Here is a 17,816-nt window from a genome sequence, read left to right on the forward strand (position 1 = left end):
GGGAAACACTCATATTAGAATAATTCAAGTGGAGTTGAATAACTAGAGTATTTACAGAGGTGTGGGCAGATCTTGAGGGAGTCACCCAGGGAGAGTACAGGATTGCCACCTTAGGTCTAAAGAACAAAGGAGAGCATTACCAGAACTGAAGTCAGAGGAACTGCATGGAGATGGCTGTCCTCTGAAATCTGAGACCTTTGGTCCAGGGGCCCAGTTAGCCTGTGGCAACCCTGCAGGGAGGAAGCTGGAGGTATGAATCATCCACTACCTACCCTTTGATTCCTTAGTGCTTCTACTCAGTGAAACCCAATGGAAAGCCACAGAGCAACGCAACCCATTGATGTAATCCATTTAGGTGGCCTCCTGGGGTCACCGAGCAACATGGAGAAGATGCGGGGGAAATGGGAAATACGAAGCAGAGAGGATGTTTATTAGACAGTCACTCATAAGCCTAACATAACAAAAGCTGGCCACTCTAAGACATCCACATTGTGGCCATCAGTTCAGGTGAAGCTTGAGTGTTTCAACACAATGGCTTCTGAACTCTGGTACAGTTTGTTTTGCCTTGGTTCCCAACTTCTGGCCCTCCCCTAGCCAATGCTCTCCTGCCATATCTGCTGAGCAAGTCTGCTTTTGGTTTTATGACTTGCTATTGCCACTTTTAAGACCCTTTCAATTAGCTGCAACCTAGAACAATGCCTGAGAAATCTTTATCAAAGAAATGAATAGGCATTACAACCTTAGTCCTCTCTTGACTAACCTGTTCAACCTGTTACTCTGGTTTGGTCAGTACTGTTGGCTCCCATATTCCACATTCTTCCTTGGTTGATGGCCCTAATTGCTTTCCTTGGGTTACATGTTTTTCAGTTTGTATCCTGACTGGATTAAAAGAGATAGCTTCCGGGCAAGATGCACCTGAGAAGACCAAAGTCCAGACAACATTGACTTCTCTGCCCCTTTTCCTGTTCTTTTAAGAATTTTTACCTCCTATCCCAGATTCCCGCTTTTGGAAGCAAATTTTCAGTGCAGTATTATGCTAATGAATGTTTATGTGGCAGATGTCATGGCTGATATTTCACTCTCTCCTGTACATTTTGAGAGCATTTTAGTACTTATTATTTCCTTATTTGGGACAGGAACTCCTTTCTGAGTTTTTAAAGTTGGGCACATGTCAAAACATCTCTTAAGAAATGAGAGGGTGTGACATGGATCGTAATGTATAAGCCTCACATCTTTTAATACCGACCTTCTAGTTTTCATGAACTAGATGAAAGGTCTGGAGTTGACCTCGATTGGTTATTGGACTGAGTCAAGTCCCAGTTGTTTTTCAGCTCTTCCTGGGACCTGGGTTAACACCTGAGGATGGGGACTTAGGGAAGGCTGGGAGCTCCAAGCCTGATGTCATCTAGCATCAGACACCTTGAATGCTTTAGGAAGAGCAGTGTCAGCATGGAAAAGCCTTGGAAAGTATGCTTATGAATGGTGGCCACACTTCACTTCTTTAAATTTTTTTAAAATTAAAAACAAAATTTTGTAACGTTTATTCATTTTTGAGAGAGAGAGAGACAGACAGAGCACAAGCAGGGATGGGACAGAGAGAGAGAGAGGGAGACACAGAATCCGAAGCAGGCTCCAGGCTCTGAGCTGTCAGCACAGAGCCCGACGCGGGGCTCGAACCCACGAACTGTGAGACGATGACCTGAGCCAAAGTTGGACGCTTAACAGAGAGCCCCCCAGGTGCCCCCAGATTTCACTCCTAAGATGTGCTGAGTGATATGTCCCTGAGCAAACAAGAGAAGGAGGCAGTTGGCTTCCACAGGTATGTCCACTTGTGTTCTTCTGCTATGGACAGGAGTAATCACAAGCCCCGGGTAGGTTAGAATGCTGATGGTCTAATGACTAACCCTGCAATCTTGGGCAAGTTACCTAACTTTTAGTGCTTTAAATGGGTGACAATTTTACCCAACTTACATGTTTGCTGTGAGGGAAAATGAGGTAATATAGGTAGAGTGCTTCACGATGTCTAGCACAAGAGATGAAGTCCTGAAAAAAATTAGCAAAACATCATGAGCTGTGGAATAACTTCAAGAAGGCAAATGTATGTATATTTGGAGTCTCCAAAGGAAGAGGGTAGGAACAAAATAAAATATTTGAAGATATATTGTCCAAAAATTGTCCAAATCTTGTGAAAACTATAAACCCACAGGCTCAATGAATGCAACAAACCCCAATCACAAAAAATCAATAAAAATATACCAAGTACATCATAATCAAATTACTGAAAACCAGTTATAGAGAGAAAGTCTTAAAAGCAGCCAGAGGGGGAAAAATACATCTTACATACAAAGGAACAAAGATAAGGATGACAGAATACTGGCTGTAAGAAGCATGTGCTCTTGGGGCACCTGGCTGGGTCAGTGGGTTAAGTGTCCGACTTCAGCTCAGCTCATGATCTCACAGCTCATGAGGTCGAGCCCCGCGTTGGGCTCTGTGCTGACAGCTCAGAGCCTGGAGTCTGCTTCAGATTCTGTGTCTCCCCTTCTCTCTGTCCCTCCCCCGCTCATGCTCTGTCTCTCTTTTTCTCTCAATAATAAACAAATCTTAAAAAAATTTTAAAAAGGAAGCATGAGCTCTTAAAGATAGTGATGTCATATCCATGAAACACAGAAAGAAAAACAAAACATCACTTTAGAATTCTACACCCAGTGAAAATATCTTTGAAAAACAAAGGCAAAACACTTTCCCTGACATACAAAAGGTAAAAGAATTCATCGTTACCAGACAAGTACTAGAAGAAATGTAAACGGTTAGAGAAAGTCCTGCACACACAAAGAAAATGATACCAAGTGGAAGTCTGACTTTACACAAAGGAGTGAAGCCTATGGAAATAAACACTTTCCTTTCTCATTTTCTTTAAGAGGTAATTGATCATGTAAATGTAAAATAGTAACAATGTTTTATGGAGTTTATATCACATGTAGAAGTAAAATGTATGAAATCAATGACATTAAAGCTAGGAGAGAGGGAAGTATATTGTTTTAAAGTATACATTCTATACATGAAATGGTATAGTATTACTTGAAAATAGAACCTAAAGCAACCACTAAAAATAAAATAAAGATTAGCCAATAAAACAACAAAGGAAATAAAATAGGATAATTAAAAATACTTAATCTAAAAGTAAGCAGTGAGGGGGAAAAGGGGAATAAAGAAGATATGAATTAACTATTCAACAACTAGCAATGCGGCAAATATAAATTCATTCATAGAAATAATCACATGAAATGAAATTGCCTAAACTTCCTAATTAAAAAGCAGTATTATCACATTAAATAAAGAAAAGCAAGACCTACCTGTCTGTTGAGTCTATAAGAAAAGCACTTTAAATATGAAGACACAAATAGGATAAAAATATAAGGATGGGAAAAGATATAAAATTTTAATACTGGTTTTTTAAAAGCTATATTTCTATATTAAAAATCAGACAAAGTATATGTCAATCAAGGAATAAAGAGAGTTATTTCATGATGATAAAGAGATCAGTTAATCAAGAGGATATAACAGCCCTCAATGCTTATATACCTATTAATAGAACTTCAAAAATACACGATATAAAACCCACTAGGACTGCAAGGAGAAACAGACAAGTCCGTGATTATATTCAGAAATTCAATGCCCTATACTCATTAACTGATAGAACAGGGAAACAGAAAGTATGGATGTGAAGTTGACAACACAATCAACTTGATCTACATTTAGAGACATTTTACTGAACGAATGCACAATATACAAAATATTTACCAAGAAAGACCTTGTTTTTGCTGTTAGACAAGCCTTGGGTAATATTAAAGTTTCAAATCATATAAAGTATGTTGTCTGATCACAATAGAATTAAATTAGCAGTCAGTAACAAAATGGTACCTGAAAAATCCCCAAGTATCTAGAAACTAAATAACACACCTCTAAAAAAAGTGAGTCAAAGAAAAAGCCAAAAAAGGAAATTAGAAAGAATTTTGAACTGAGTAAAAAGAAAATAGGACATCAAAATTACAGATAAAACAGTATTTTGAAGAGAATGTAAATTATTTTGACAAAATAAAACATCTATCCCTCTTAGAAACTCTCAGCAAATTAGGACTACAAGGAAACCTCAATATGATAAAATACAACTATGAAAAACCTAATAGCTAACATTGTATTTAATGCTGAATGACTAAATCCTTTCCCTCTAAGATATAAGTCAAAATAAGGATGTCTGCTATTACCATTTCTTGTAGGTTCTGGCTAATGCAATAAAGCAGGAAAATGAAATAACATGCATACAGATTTGAAAGGAAGAGCCCAAAATATCGTTATTTACAGATGTTCTCACTGTTCATGTAGAAAATCCAAAGAAATCTGCAAAAAAAAAAAAGCTAGTAGAACGAAAAGATGGAAAATGATACCAGCACTTTGGAAGAGAGCTTGCAGAAATGTTTTATCTTTGCTAAAACGTTAAAACACATCTTCCATGCCACCCAGTCATTCTTCTTCTAGGTATTTATCTAAGAGAAATGAAAGCAAATGTCCATACGAAGACTTATACATGAATGTCCATGATAGCTTAATTTACAATAGCCTCAAATTGGTAAGAGCAAAAAAATCAACAGGTGAATGGAGAAGCAAATTGTGGCCTATCCATAAAAGGAATAAAAAAGAATGAACTGTTGATGTATGTGACACCATGGATGAATCTCAGAGCAACTACGCTGAGTGAAAGGAGCTACCCCAAATACACTATATGAGATATATTCTATATTACCCTACTTACATAAAATTCTAAAAAATGCAAACTAATGTCCAGAAACAGATAGTGGGTAGGCAGAGACACTTGGAAAGGAAAGGATGAATTGTGAAGTGGCACTTGAAAGCCTTTTCAAGGGCAAGATTAAGTTTACTATTTTGATTGTGATGATAGTTTTGCATTTGTATACATATTTCAAACTCATAAGAATTTCTACTTTAAATAGGTACAGTTTACAGTATATTAATTACACAACAAGAATGCTGTTATAACTTTTACTAGCCCTATAAAAAAACTGACTAGCTTATTTTCCTCTCTTGCTATTTTTGAAAACAGTTTTGATTCTATCCCTATTTACCCACTGAATTTTCTGCCTCTTTTCTTCCTCATTATTTTTATCTGGAATTTTCATTTTGCTTTAAACACACAAAATTTATTTTTTGAAATAGTCAATGCTAACTAATATTACATTTTAAGAGCAATAAAGAGATAAGTTCTAAGAGTCTTAATATTATTTCTTTTTACCTTTTCTTTCTCTATTTGTTATTCTTCTTGCTGAAGTATATCCTTTAGTATATCTTTCAGAAAGAATTATAAATGTTCCTAATATTTGTACTATTCCAAATGTCTTAATGTTACAGTCTTAAATACTAATGTAATGAAATATAGGATCTTGGCTTGAATATCTCCAACTCTCTCCTTAGTTTTTAAAAGAGACAGTAAAACCTTGGATTGCGAGTAACCTGTTCTGCGAGTGTTTGCAAGATGAAGAAACATTTCTAATCAATTTTAACTTGACAAACAAGTGATGTCTTGCCATACGAGTAGTACGTGATGCCGGATGTCACATGATCACAACTGAGCCAATGGCTCTTGAAATTCGCTTTGATGCACAAGTGCTTTGGACTACAAGCATGTAATTTCTGGAATGAATTATGCTCACAAACCAAGATTTTACTGTATTTTAAAATGTATTCTAGTGTGTGTTATGTCAGTTTAAAACCTTCGATCTGTCTGTTACTCCTTTGTAAGTAACTTGTCTTTTATCTTTGGTGGTTTCTTAGATTTCTCTTTACTGGTGATGTTTTAAATTTCACTGTCATGTAGCTAAATGTGGATTTACTTTTATGTATCCTGCTTGGCACCCTCTTCATGTTTTTTATCTTTGGCTCAAAGCCTTTCTTCAATCCCAGGAAATTTGCAACCTTTTTATTTTTAAAGAACACCTTTATTGAGATATAACTGACACACTATAAAATTCACTTTTTAAAAGTGTACAATTCAGTTGTTCTTAATATATGGTCAAATTGTGGGGCGCCTGGGTGGCGCAGTTGGTTAAGCGTCCGACTTCAGCCAGGTCACGATCTCGAGGTCCGTGAGTTCGAGCCCTGCGTCAGGCTCTGGGCTGATGGCTCAGAGCCTGGAGCCTGTTTCCGATTCTGTGTCTCCCTCTCTCTCTGCCCCTCCCCCGTTCATGCTCTGTCTCTCTCTGTCCCAAAAATAAATAAAAACGTTGAAAAAAAAATTTAAAAAAAATATATGGTCAAATTGTGCAACCATCACCTCTGTATAATTCCAGAATACTTTTATTACCTCTGGAAAAAACCTCAGAACCATTAGCAGTCAGTCCCCATTCACCTGGTGTCTCCCCCAGCCCCTAGCAAACACTAATGTACTTTCTACCTCTATGGATTCTGGATATTTAATACAAATGGAATTATACAATATGTGACCTTCAGTGTCTTGCTTCTTTCACTTTGCCTAATGTTTGCAAGGTCATCCATATTGCAACATGGATCTGTATTTCATCCCTTTTTGTGGTTGAATAATATTCTATTGTATGGATGTGCCACATTTTATTTATCCTTTTATCAGCTGATGAGTGTTTGGGTTGTTTCTACTTTTTCACTATTACGAATAGTGTCGCTATGAACATTTGTGTACAAGTTTTTGTACAGACATGTTTTCCATTCTTTTGTATATATACTTAGCGGTGGAAATGCTGGGCCACGTGGCAGCTATATGTTCAACTTTTAAACTGTTTTCCCCCAATGTACAAGGGTCCCAGCTTTTCCATATCCTTGAGAACACTTGGTATTGGCCATCTTTTTTTATGGTAGCCAATCTAGTAGATGTGAAGGGCTACTAGTTTTTTCTCTGTCATTCTTCATAGTCTAAGTTTTTGGAACTTCTAAAATATATTTATTGAAGCTCTTTATTCTTGTCACTTAAATACTGTTTCAGTTAAAAAACATCTTTGTTGGGGCACCTGGGTGGCTCAGTTGGTTAAGCGGCCGACTTTGGCTCAGGTCATGATCTCGTGGTTCATGAGTTCGAGCCCTGTGTCAGGCTCTGTGTTGACAGCTCAGACCCTGGAGCCTGCTTCAGAGTCTGTGTCTCTCTCACTCTCTGCCCCTCCCCCACTCACACTGTGTGTCTCTCTCTCTTTCTCTCAAAAAATAAATAAATGTTAAAAAATTTTTAAAAACATCTTTGTTTTATTGTGGCTGATTTCCTCATTATTAACTTTCTATTGGCTGATACAGTCGTGAACTGTGTCTAATCTAGAATTTGTCCTGTATAATTAGTTTTTTTTCCCCAATATGCTCATTTATTGCTAACACATTTTAATTTCATAATTTCTTGATCTCCTTTTTATGGATGGCCTTCCTGCTTTTATTTCTTTGAAAATCTCAAAATACCTGTTTTAAACTTTCTTTTCAGATGGTCTTAATACTTGCATTTCATCACGAGTGAAGTTGTTGTATTTGTTGGCTTTCTTAAAGTTATTTTCTTTACATATTTTAGAATCTTATTGTGCTACTCATAGCAAGTGGGATTGTTTCTCTCTCTCTCTCTTTCCCCATTCTTACTTATTTACCAGTTTGGGTTCAGAAATAGAATTTACATGAGAGGTTTGGGGACATTTCCCCATAATGAAGTTAATCATATTGCCAACTTAGTAGCTAAGCTGGCAGAGGGCTTTGCCCAGATACTGGTTCTTTAACTGTATCTACTTCTGTCACCCCAGGAAGTCAGAGTCCTGGTTAGCACTTTTGACTTTTTTTAGCCTTTTTCAATCAACGGGCAAGACCTGCCCTCATCTGAGGTCCTTGGCAATCGACCTGGCTCTCATACATTGCCATTTGGTCCCAGTTATTATGAAAAAGTCAAATAGGAGGCTGCCCCCACCACACTCAAGGCTCAGAACCTGGGAACCTACCATTTTCACTCCCGCTTAGCATAGTTTGTTTATATTTTGCCTAAACTACCTGTAGGTTCATCTTTTTCTGAGCATAGCTATGTCTTTTAAACTAAAACAATTTACACATATTTGCTGTGAGTTTAGACAGGAGTATGGACTCACAGTGCTGTTTTATTGAATGCCAATGGCAAACAAAACAGAGACAGTTTTCACTTTCCCACTTGTTGAGACAGAATTCAGTCACACAAATTAATAGTTATAAAATGAAACATGTGCCGTGAAGGGAAAAATAAACCAAGCAATCAAACAATCAAAAAGAGTGTTTTGTGAGAGCTATAAGGAAAGACCCTGACTAGCCTGGGGACCCTGAGCAGGGAGAAGTGAAGAAGGGGACTCTTGGAAGTCATTGGTAACAGGATAAATCAGCCATCGATTTTCTAGTGCAATTGATTCATAATGCTTGATTGACCTAAAGTGAAATGTTTTGTTTTAGTGGCTTTTAAATTCTGATACAATTCTATAAAAGTTATTTTTTTTCTAGCATATCTTCTTAGACCCTGTGTAGCAAGGATCCAGTCATATAAAATTTAGTTTTGATTTCATTTGAAGATTTTCAGGTACAGAAGGTGCTCAGCCAGGCCAATCTCCTTAAGCTGCTTCAAGGTGAATGTCAGGCTGTAGAGACTCCATCATATCAACCCATTTCCTCCTTCAGCTCATTTTGTGAGATTATTGTGCTCAAAGGAGTTTCCGTGTGATGTATCCCAACTCTCAAATGCTTCCACATTGTTTCGTGCCTTATTTTACAAAGTGATTTCACATTAAAGTCTACCATCAGGAGACAGACTTGATTCTTCCTTGGAGTTATGTCTCATGGAGAACACAATTGTGTGATTCCTAGAGTTGTGAGAAAGTTAAATTCCAAAGCTTTTCCAAGAGACTTGTACTTCGAGGCATTACATTTACAACTTACGATACACATGATGAAAAGCTTGCACTTCTTAGTTACATAATTCCATATGTATAGAAAAAGGATTATTTAATATAATCTGCCAAAAAATTACCTATAAATCAGTTAAGAAAAAGACAAACAACCAAACAGATAAAGGGGCACATGTATATTGTAAATGGGGATACCAATTGGTATGGTATTTTTGGAAGTTATGTGTCAATAACCATAAACTATGAAATATACATGTCGTTTGAGTAATTCCGGAATAGTCGGAATGCACTGGATTGGCGGGAAAGGCAGACTCATGAGTGGTCTGCGTAAGAAAGAGCCTTGAGCCTGAAGCCACACCGCCCGTTGGAGGTTTATCACCTCGTGTGGGACTATCTCCCCTTATTTCCTGCTCCTCTATCTCAAAGTTGGTGTGTGTGACATGACACCTGGCCAACCCCACGGCCACATCTGTCCTCTGCAGGGAGGGGACAGGGTTCCATCCACTGCCACAGGAGAGGAAAGCAGGTAGGCCAATTGCCCTATGTTGGCCATGGATGAGACCTGCTGGTCATCGGGGGACCGACGCCCACTATTGAAGCTCATCTGGCCCTGTCTCTTCTCTATGTGAGTAAAACATCTGTCACCCCAATGCTTAATTGCATCGTGTTTTCCTTGGTGACTCTGATACCAAGATGCCATGCGCAGAAGTGTTTAGTCTTCCGCTCGGGTTGCGCGGTACTTTGCTTGACAACTACTACTCCTCTTACTGCTACTGCTACACGCACACGCACACACGCTTTTTATATAGGATAGGGTATGTTGTACATATATATTTATGAGGATGCTTACTGCAGCATTGTTGGTAATATAAAAAAAATGGCCAGTGGAGTTGGTTTAAAAAAAAAAAAAAGCAAAGCAGGGGGGCACCTGGGTGGCTCAGTTGGTTGAGCGTCTGACTTTGGCTCATGATCTCGCGGTTTGTGAGTTCAAGGCCCAATCGGGCTCGCTGCAGTCCCTCCCTCGCTTATGCTCTCTCAAGAATAAATTAAAACATTAAAAAAAAAAAAGCAAAGCCTCCATGTTACATAGTAACCATGCAGTAGTTGAAGAGTATCAGGCAGACTTACATGCTGATGTCGAGATATTGCCAAGATACATTCGTGAAAAAAAAAAAGGTGGCAGCATAAAATGTACAGAATTATTTTATTCATGTTGACAACAATAAAACCGTACGTGTCCACGTAAGCGTGTATGTCATCATTATGAAAAATATATATATATTTAGGATAAACACCAAACTTTTAGTGGTGGTTACTTCTGTGGAAGTCATGGGAGATGACAGACAAATTTAACTTTAACACTGTATAGTTTGGCATTTGTTTGAATTTTCTTAGGAAGGACAAGTATGGCACTTAAAACTCTCTGGAATTACCTTCTTTGGTGTTTAGTGTTTCACTCTACACATTAGACCATAAGTTTGAGGATGCACAGAATTGGGTGGAATTTTGTTTTCTGTAGCCCCAGGACCTAGAATCACGCATGGCCTGTAGCACATGCTCCATAAATATTTGTGCAGTGAATAACATAAGCATTGAAAAGGGAAGAAGGGGCTGGCCATGTAAGGTCTGCCCACTCCCAATTCACCTAAGCTCCTGCCCTGCCAGCCAAGTCTTTAACAAGAGCTCAATGTCCCATCACCTCAGTGTTGATTTCAAGCTGTGTGACCTCCTCATGGCCCCTCCTCTTTTCTTAGCCCCACTTTACTATCCCTAGAAGATCTAGCCTTCTACTCAACTGACAACTTGAAGGAAGAATTCTAGAAGGTTGGTTCTTCCAGTTCATGTCTGCAACTCCCCAGCTTTCCCATTTCTTTTCTAGATTGGCTTTAAAATGAGGGCAGGCATGGTGGCGGCAGGCAGAGGCCCATGGAACGGAGAGAGAGAGAGAGAGAGAGAGAGAGAGAGAAGAAGAAGCAGATGCCCGGTGGCCAAGGGAAGACGGTGCCTGTCTGCAAGGTCTGGGATGAAGTGGTGCCTTGAAACAACCCCATCAGTAAAGCCTGTGAATCCCACTAAAAATGGTCTGTCCCTCTTCTCTTGCTGAGGATGGTCTTGTCCCCTGCCAGTTATACTGATCCCAGGGAGCCTACAGGGAGACCCAGCACACTAAAAGACAACCAGTTGGGGTAAGGCTGCTTGACCGAACATCCTACCTGAATGTTCTAAATGTAAAACAACATGGCGGGAACAACATAAAGCATATCCAGTATTTGCTAGCAATGCCATTGAGTCAGCCGGCCACCAGGGTCATAGACAGGCTTATACATGTTATAAAAGGGAGATAAAAATGACTCTTGAGACTATTTTATCATTTAAAAAACTCATTCATTTATTTCATGGTTTTTAGACCATTCAGCACAGAGCAGAAAATAGTTCAGATGTGTAACTTGAAAAATACATTTGAGAAGCAAAAGAGTAACTAAGGATACCCAAATGGTCAATAAGCCTATAAAATGATGCTTGAACTATCAACAATAGCCAAAGTATGGAAACAGCCCAAATGCCCATCGGCGGATGAATGGATAAAGAAGATGTGGTGTATATATACAATGGAGTATTACTGGACAATTGAAAAGAATGAAATTTTGCCATTTGCAACGACGTGGATGGAACTGGAGGGTATTATGTTAAGCGAAATTAGTCAGAGAAAGACAAATATCATATGACTTCACTCATAGGAGGACTTTAAGAGACAAAACAGATGAACGTAAGGGAAGGAAAGCTAAAATAATATAAAAACAGGGAGGGGACAAAACAGAAGAGTCTCATAAGTATGGAGAACAAACTGAGGGTTACGGGAGGGGTTGTGGGAGGGGGGATGGGCTAAATGGGGAAGGGGCACTAAGGAATCTACTCCTGAAATCATCGATGCATTATATGCTAACTAATTTGGGTGTAAATTAAAAAAAAAATAAAATAAAACAAGTTAAAAAAATGATGCTTGATCTCACCAGCAACTAAAGAATGTAAATTAAAACAGAATGGCAAAAATTAAATAAGGCTCATGATACGAAGTATTGGTAGAATATAAACTGTGGCCAGGAGCCCAAATTAGCACAAACTCTTTAAAAGTTGCCTGGCATTATAAGGCGCCTGGGTGCCTCAGTTGGTTAATCATCCGACTCTTGAATTTGGCTCAGGTCATGATCTCATAGTTCATGAGATGGAACCCCGCATAGGAGCCTGCTTGGGATTCTTTCTCTCTCTCTTTGTCCCTTCCTCGCTTGCACTCTTTCTCTCTCAAAATAAATTTTTAAAAAACTTAAAAAAATACATTTAAAAAATCTGCTTGGCACAAACTGTAATTGAACATATCATACCCTACCATCCGGCAAATCTACCCCTAGTGATATGCCCAAGACAATGTGTTACAATGTTACACATGTGTTACAAGTTATGAGAGACACAGAATGCTTATAGCCACAGTATCCCCAAAAGCCCCAAACTGGAAACAGCCCAAGCTTCCATCAGTAGTAGAATGGACCTTGCAGCATTTCCATACAATGGAATACTATATGGCAATAAAAATAATAGACCACAGCTGTCTGCAACAGCATGGAAAATTCTCATAAACCTAATGTTGAACCACATTGTTACAGAGAACAAAACCTGTTTTCTTTTTATAGAAAAATCTAAAAATAAGCAAGTTACTTTATGGTTATAGAAGTCATGAGGATAGTTACGTTTGAGGAAAAGGAAAGAGCTATTTATTTGGAGGGCAAGGGAGTGGGTGCTGAGGATGTTCTATTTCTTGACCTGGGTGCTGGTTCATGGGTATGTTTCCTTTCCAGCAATTCAGTGAGATGTGCACTTGTGACCTGCGGACTTCTCTGCAGACATGTTATACTTGATTAAAAAAAAAAAACGCGAACAGAAAAAGTATCAGCACGTGACATGGATGGGTATAGTTACATGATTGCCAAGCTCCCTTCTCTGCTGAGACAGGCATTCCTGGTCAATAATAGCACGGTTTGTTTTTGTTTTTGTTTTTGTTTTTGTTTTCCACTTTCGAAGCAATGGGTGAGTTGCAAGTTCAGGTGTTTGGTGTAGGAAGTGATTAAGAATATCTCTTCGTTGCATGTTTATCACCAAACCTGAAAGTTTATATAACTTTTTCTCCCCACCCCCAGCTAAACCGGGATACTTTGAAGGCTGCAAAATGACGACAGATACGGGTGACAGATATGACTGAGGTAACTGGCACATTTTTCCCTCAGGAGGGAGGAAACTTGAGGCCAACAGGGAGGTTGAAACACGTCAGCTTACCTTGCCGCTCACCTGCTCTCAACCTTGAATTATTTCTGGTCGTGTCAACACCCCAAGCCTGAACACCTCCTAAGTCTTGTTCCTCCTCCCAGTTGGGGGCACTGCAGCCACTTTTGGTGCAGTCTGGAATGCCCTTCCATCACATTCATATAGCTGGCTTTATTATTAGTTGAATGGATGAATTGGTTCCCGTGGGGGTGCTTAAGCACCCCTCCAGAAACAAAGCCCACAGATATTCACCGTGGTCGAGTCTCAAGGCATTCAAAGCTGTATGCCCCTTTCCATCTTCTAAGAAGAAACCTTCATGGCTGGAGGCTCAGATTCGTCATGCCTTTTATTTTTGGAGAACTTCCTCGTTACACGGGTTTTACACGTTTGCAGTGGAACACTGAGAAAGCCAAGAAGATGATTAAGGGCTCTGCAATCCTTCCTGCCTCAGGAGACACGAAGCCCGGGAGAGAAAACACTCTGGTTGGGTGTTCTTAGGCTCTGGCCAGACTTCCAGAAGCTCAAGGACAGTATCTCAACCCTGGGAGGCCCGGGAGCCAGAGCACGTAGGCCTGGAGAAGCCTGGTCCCTGAGAGGCCCCGGGGTGAGAGAGCACCTAGGCCTGGAGAGGCCTGGTCCCTGAGAGGCCCAGGGTGACGGGGCACCTCATTCCCGACCGTCCCAGGACGAGGCGTTGCGTGCGGGTCAGGCGAAGCCCAACAGCCCCTTGCGAGCACCGGAAGTTACGACAACCACCTAATGAGGACAGTGTGGCCGCAAGAGCTTCAGGTCCCACGGCTAGCTGGGATTTGCCCCCCGGGCAGCCTGGCCGGGGTTTCTACACAGAGTCCGCAGAGCTATCGACTCTCACTCTCGGAAGGAACCCAGGCCAGGACTAGGCCTGAGGTGGAACTGGGGTGGCCTGAGCGCCAGGACGGAGGTGAGGGGGCCCAGAGACAGCGCTCGGGAAGGTACAGGTGGAGCCGCGGCGCCCTCTGCAGGGAGTGCGCGCCTCTGCACCCAGGGCGCGCGGGTTTTCCCCAGGCCCCCAGCTCAGCAGCCCCTTGGGGCTCCGGGCGCATCCAGCCCCCCTGCCCCGAAGCCCGCGCCCTAGGCTGGTTGTGACCCTCGTCCCTCCCGTGTTTATGGATCCCCGAATGCCTGTGCTGAGGGCTTCAGTCACAGCCCGGTTGTCGGCGTTTGAAACGGCACCCCAGGCTGACTCAGGGAAAAAGGCTCCTTGGAAGTAGGACATTCTTGGAAATCAAAGCCTTTCAGAGTTCAAGGTGCAAAATTCTAATGATGGATTTCGGACCGCAGGCCAGGCACGCGGGAGCTCTGTGGGGACCCAGGAAGAACCCGTACGGCACCCCTCGAGCCCCATTTCCCGGACGACCGCGATACTGGCTGCGAAGCTGGACTTCAGCTGACCTTTTACGCAGTTATACAAGGCAGCCGGACGGAAGGAGCCCTCGTGGCTGGCCATCTTTTCCGCTTTCTTCTTTTCCCGTTTCCCGGTCCCTCTTCCCTGTTCTCTCCCTCCCTGCACATTTGGGGCGCATCTTCTGGGTTCCACATTTTCCCCCAGGCGTGAGGCGGGGGAGGACATATAGGAATGAGTGACATTGTCCCACCCCAGACATTGCTGGACCTATAGCAAGGTGATAGGTGGCAAAAGAGGTGACAGGTCTGTTGACTACCCCGAGGGTTTTGGCCTGGTCTATCTACACGGCTACCCTAAAATAGAAAAGAAAGGGCTACTACATAAAGAACTGTGCTTGATTTGAAAAAAAAAAAAAATAGTGTATTGCTTTGATAATGAAAATTGTGTTATTTCTCAAACCCTATTGGATGAGATGTGTATTACACATATTGTATTCTTATAAGGTAATGATTATGTTACGATCTTATCATGGTAGGCGGGGGTGGGGGGGAGGGCATTTTACTCTTGCCATTTCTAGGGTGTAGGCTGACTTTCTCTTTCCAGGGTTTGGGAATCCTTTGCTCTTGGGGAGAGAATTAAAAACTTGGGTTATTACCACGACAATCTGGGTTTCAGGTTTCTTTGGAAAAGTCTGGCAACGTGGGGTTGGCATTTCCCAGGGAAACAATTGTCTAAAGCTGAACGGAGACCTGATATCTCTGATGTGTTATAACCTCATCACTCCTTTTTGCTCATGTCACTGGTTTCCAAGGGCCAGCTTCTGTCTATCCCCTTCTTCCTGATCTGCTCCAAACACTTACGTTACTTTCATTTCTAGTTCGAAAGGGAGAGGGCTCCCACCTGGAAGCAAAAGTTAGTTTGCCAGGGATTGGGAATATAGGCGGCGGTGTGGCTCTGAGAGTGGTGTTGACCTGGGACCCCTTGCACTGATCAGAAGTCTTCTCATAGTGTATGGCCGAGGGGATGTCCCAGGGACCCCAGCAGCGCTGGACTCCGGGACAGAACTCCCAGGACAGCGGGGCTGCCTCTCCAGAAGGGAGCACACAGGCTTGCAAGGTGGTGGACTGCAGGGTAAAGACTCTTTCTCTCCTTTTCTGAGTTGCTAAACTCTGAATTTGGGGGGAGGAACACAAAGGAGAGAGTGGGTGAGGGTCCTGGAGAAAGGACTTAGTGGATGGGAGTTTAGCTACAGGTAGTTTCAACTAGAAAGAAGGAAGGAATGTTACGTATGTTCTCACGTTTGTTGTTGCATGTTGTCCCCAATGGTTTAATTGATATGAAATGGCCATAAGCTTCTTGTGGGATAATCTGCCTTCTCAAACGTCTGTAATACCTTTTAAAATGATCTGGTCCCCAAATCCCTTCAGTCATCCCTTTACTCATTCGTATGTCCATTTGTCAGATATTGGAGAACGCAGTCTGGGTTGTGGTGTCAGAGTATACAATAGTGAGAAAGATACAGTCCCAAGTTCTTCCAGTTGTTGGTAGTGACCTGAGTGAGGGACAGGGAGCTGGAAGGCAAAGGCTATTGCCTGGGAGCAAGAAGTTTGGGATCTTAATTCTACTTGTGTCCTTCAACTGCTGGGTGACCTTCGTTCAACTATTTAGCCAGAGGGCTTCATCTGCATTTGTGAAATGGGACCAAATTATCTTTCATTTCTTATTAACTTCTAAAATACTTTGCTGAAGAAAACGGACATACACATGTGGATATCAGTGCAGATTTCCTTATATATGAGGGCATAGCTAGTTTCTTTATTAGGTTTTGGTTTTTCTTCCTGTATCTGATTTCCAGAAACGAAGAGTGGAAATACATTGTATTTTGCCCCGTGTGTTTACTCATCTAAGATTTTCCATGTAAGGAACGAAACGAAAAATGGCTTGGCTGCGTCAGCGGTTGGATAGAGGAGGCCAGTGGTGAGTCTGTCAAAAGCAGATGGCCTCAGTGTGTTCAACTTTAGGATTTACCGTGGAGACCGGAAGGCGAATGAGAACCTTGGGGAAGAAGAAACTTACAAGAATGTCATGCAGTCGGGGTAATGGGTTTATTGTACCTATTTACAAGTAAGCATTTACTGGTATTTTTGTCAAGAGTGAAGGACAAAGGAACACCAACCATTTTAGCATGAGCACGACACAGCTGCAATAGACCAATACTGAGCATCAACACGGTCGAGAGAACACGGCGCCCGAAGCGAGCGCTTGCAGGTTGTGTAGTTAGTTACCCAGACAATAAAGGCCACTGTACCATGCAAGCAGTGCGCGATAATAACACACGATTGACCGGGGGACAGAGGGAGGCCTGCTGGGGCCTGGGGTCATCGGCCGGGAAGGGGGTCAGAATCTCGTAAATCCTCTGGATCTCTTCTCCACGTCGGGAACTTCTTTGGAGTAGCTTTCGCCTTCTTCGTCGGAGGGCAGAGAGTCGGCAAAGCGCTTGAGGAAGCCCCCGTACCTTTTCTGGTAGTCCATCCACCACTCGGGCCGACCGACTCTTCTCATGAAGCCCCCGTACCGCTTCTGCAGCATCTTGGCTTCTTGCTCCAGTTGGGGGCTGCCCTTCCAGGCTCTCACGAAGCCCCCGGAGCTCTTGCTCACGTCTTCATCATCACCGCCCTCGCGGTGGCGGCCGCCGTCTCGGGTCTCCCCAGGCCCCAGCAGCTCTTTCAGCAGGTCCGAGGAACTGGCCAGGGCGTCCTCCTCCTCCTCGGCGTCCTTCTTCATGAAGCCCCCGTATCTCTTGGCCAGGATCTCCCCCGCGGGGGCCTCTTCTTCCGGCTCCTGCGGATACAGCTCATCCATTTTCTTCATGAAGCCTCCATACCTTTTCATGAAGCCCCCGTACTTTTTGGCTAGCGCGTGGCTCTCCTCGGGGCTGCTCTCTCTGAGGGCGCTGGTGCCATCTTGAGGAATCTCCAGCTGGGTCAGCTTCAGGAGCTCCTTGCAGGTTTCCCAGGTCTTGAGAGAAGGCAGTTTCCCTTCACATTCCAGGGTGCAAGCCTGGGAAAGGAATCCCATTTAGTGATACAAAGAGGCTTTTCTGGTTTCATTAGGTAAACGGTTTTTCTGTGTGTGTGTGTGTGTGTGTGTGTGTGTGTGTGTGTGTGTGTCTGTGTGGAGTGTGCTTT

At 42.1% G+C, this 17,816-nt stretch overlaps 1 protein-coding gene and 1 long non-coding RNA gene across 2 annotated transcripts in view; one reads left to right on the forward strand and one right to left on the reverse strand.

Annotated features, from left to right (window-relative positions):
- Window positions 1–13,722, forward strand: part of LOC124507659 (uncharacterized) — a 74,137-nt gene extending 60,415 nt beyond the window's left edge. The window contains exons 2-3 of the long non-coding RNA XR_006961077.1: window positions 10,810–11,116; window positions 13,121–13,722. This is a non-coding gene — a long non-coding RNA (uncharacterized LOC124507659). The remainder of the gene's footprint in view (window positions 1–10,809; window positions 11,117–13,120) is intronic.
- A 2,954-nt stretch (window positions 13,723–16,676) lies between these two features.
- On the reverse strand, window positions 16,677–17,741 carry PENK (proenkephalin). The gene has a single exon (XM_047073730.1). The coding sequence runs from the start codon at window positions 17,704–17,706 to the stop codon at window positions 17,026–17,028; it is 681 nt and encodes a 226-aa protein (XP_046929686.1). The 5' UTR covers window positions 17,707–17,741; the 3' UTR covers window positions 16,677–17,025.
- Window positions 17,742–17,816: the final 75 nt, after the last annotated feature.

Source organism: Lynx rufus, unplaced genomic scaffold (assembly GCF_022079265.1).
Source record: "Lynx rufus isolate CCGP_SWC_20201006 ecotype Redwood Valley unplaced genomic scaffold, mLynRuf1.p SCAF_12, whole genome shotgun sequence".
NCBI lineage: Eukaryota > Metazoa > Chordata > Mammalia > Carnivora > Felidae > Lynx > Lynx rufus.

Coding starts and splice junctions, on each gene's coding strand:
- PENK (XM_047073730.1), bottom strand. CDS start 17,706: ATGGGATTCCTTTCCCAGGCTTGCACCCTGGAATGTGAAGGGAAACTG.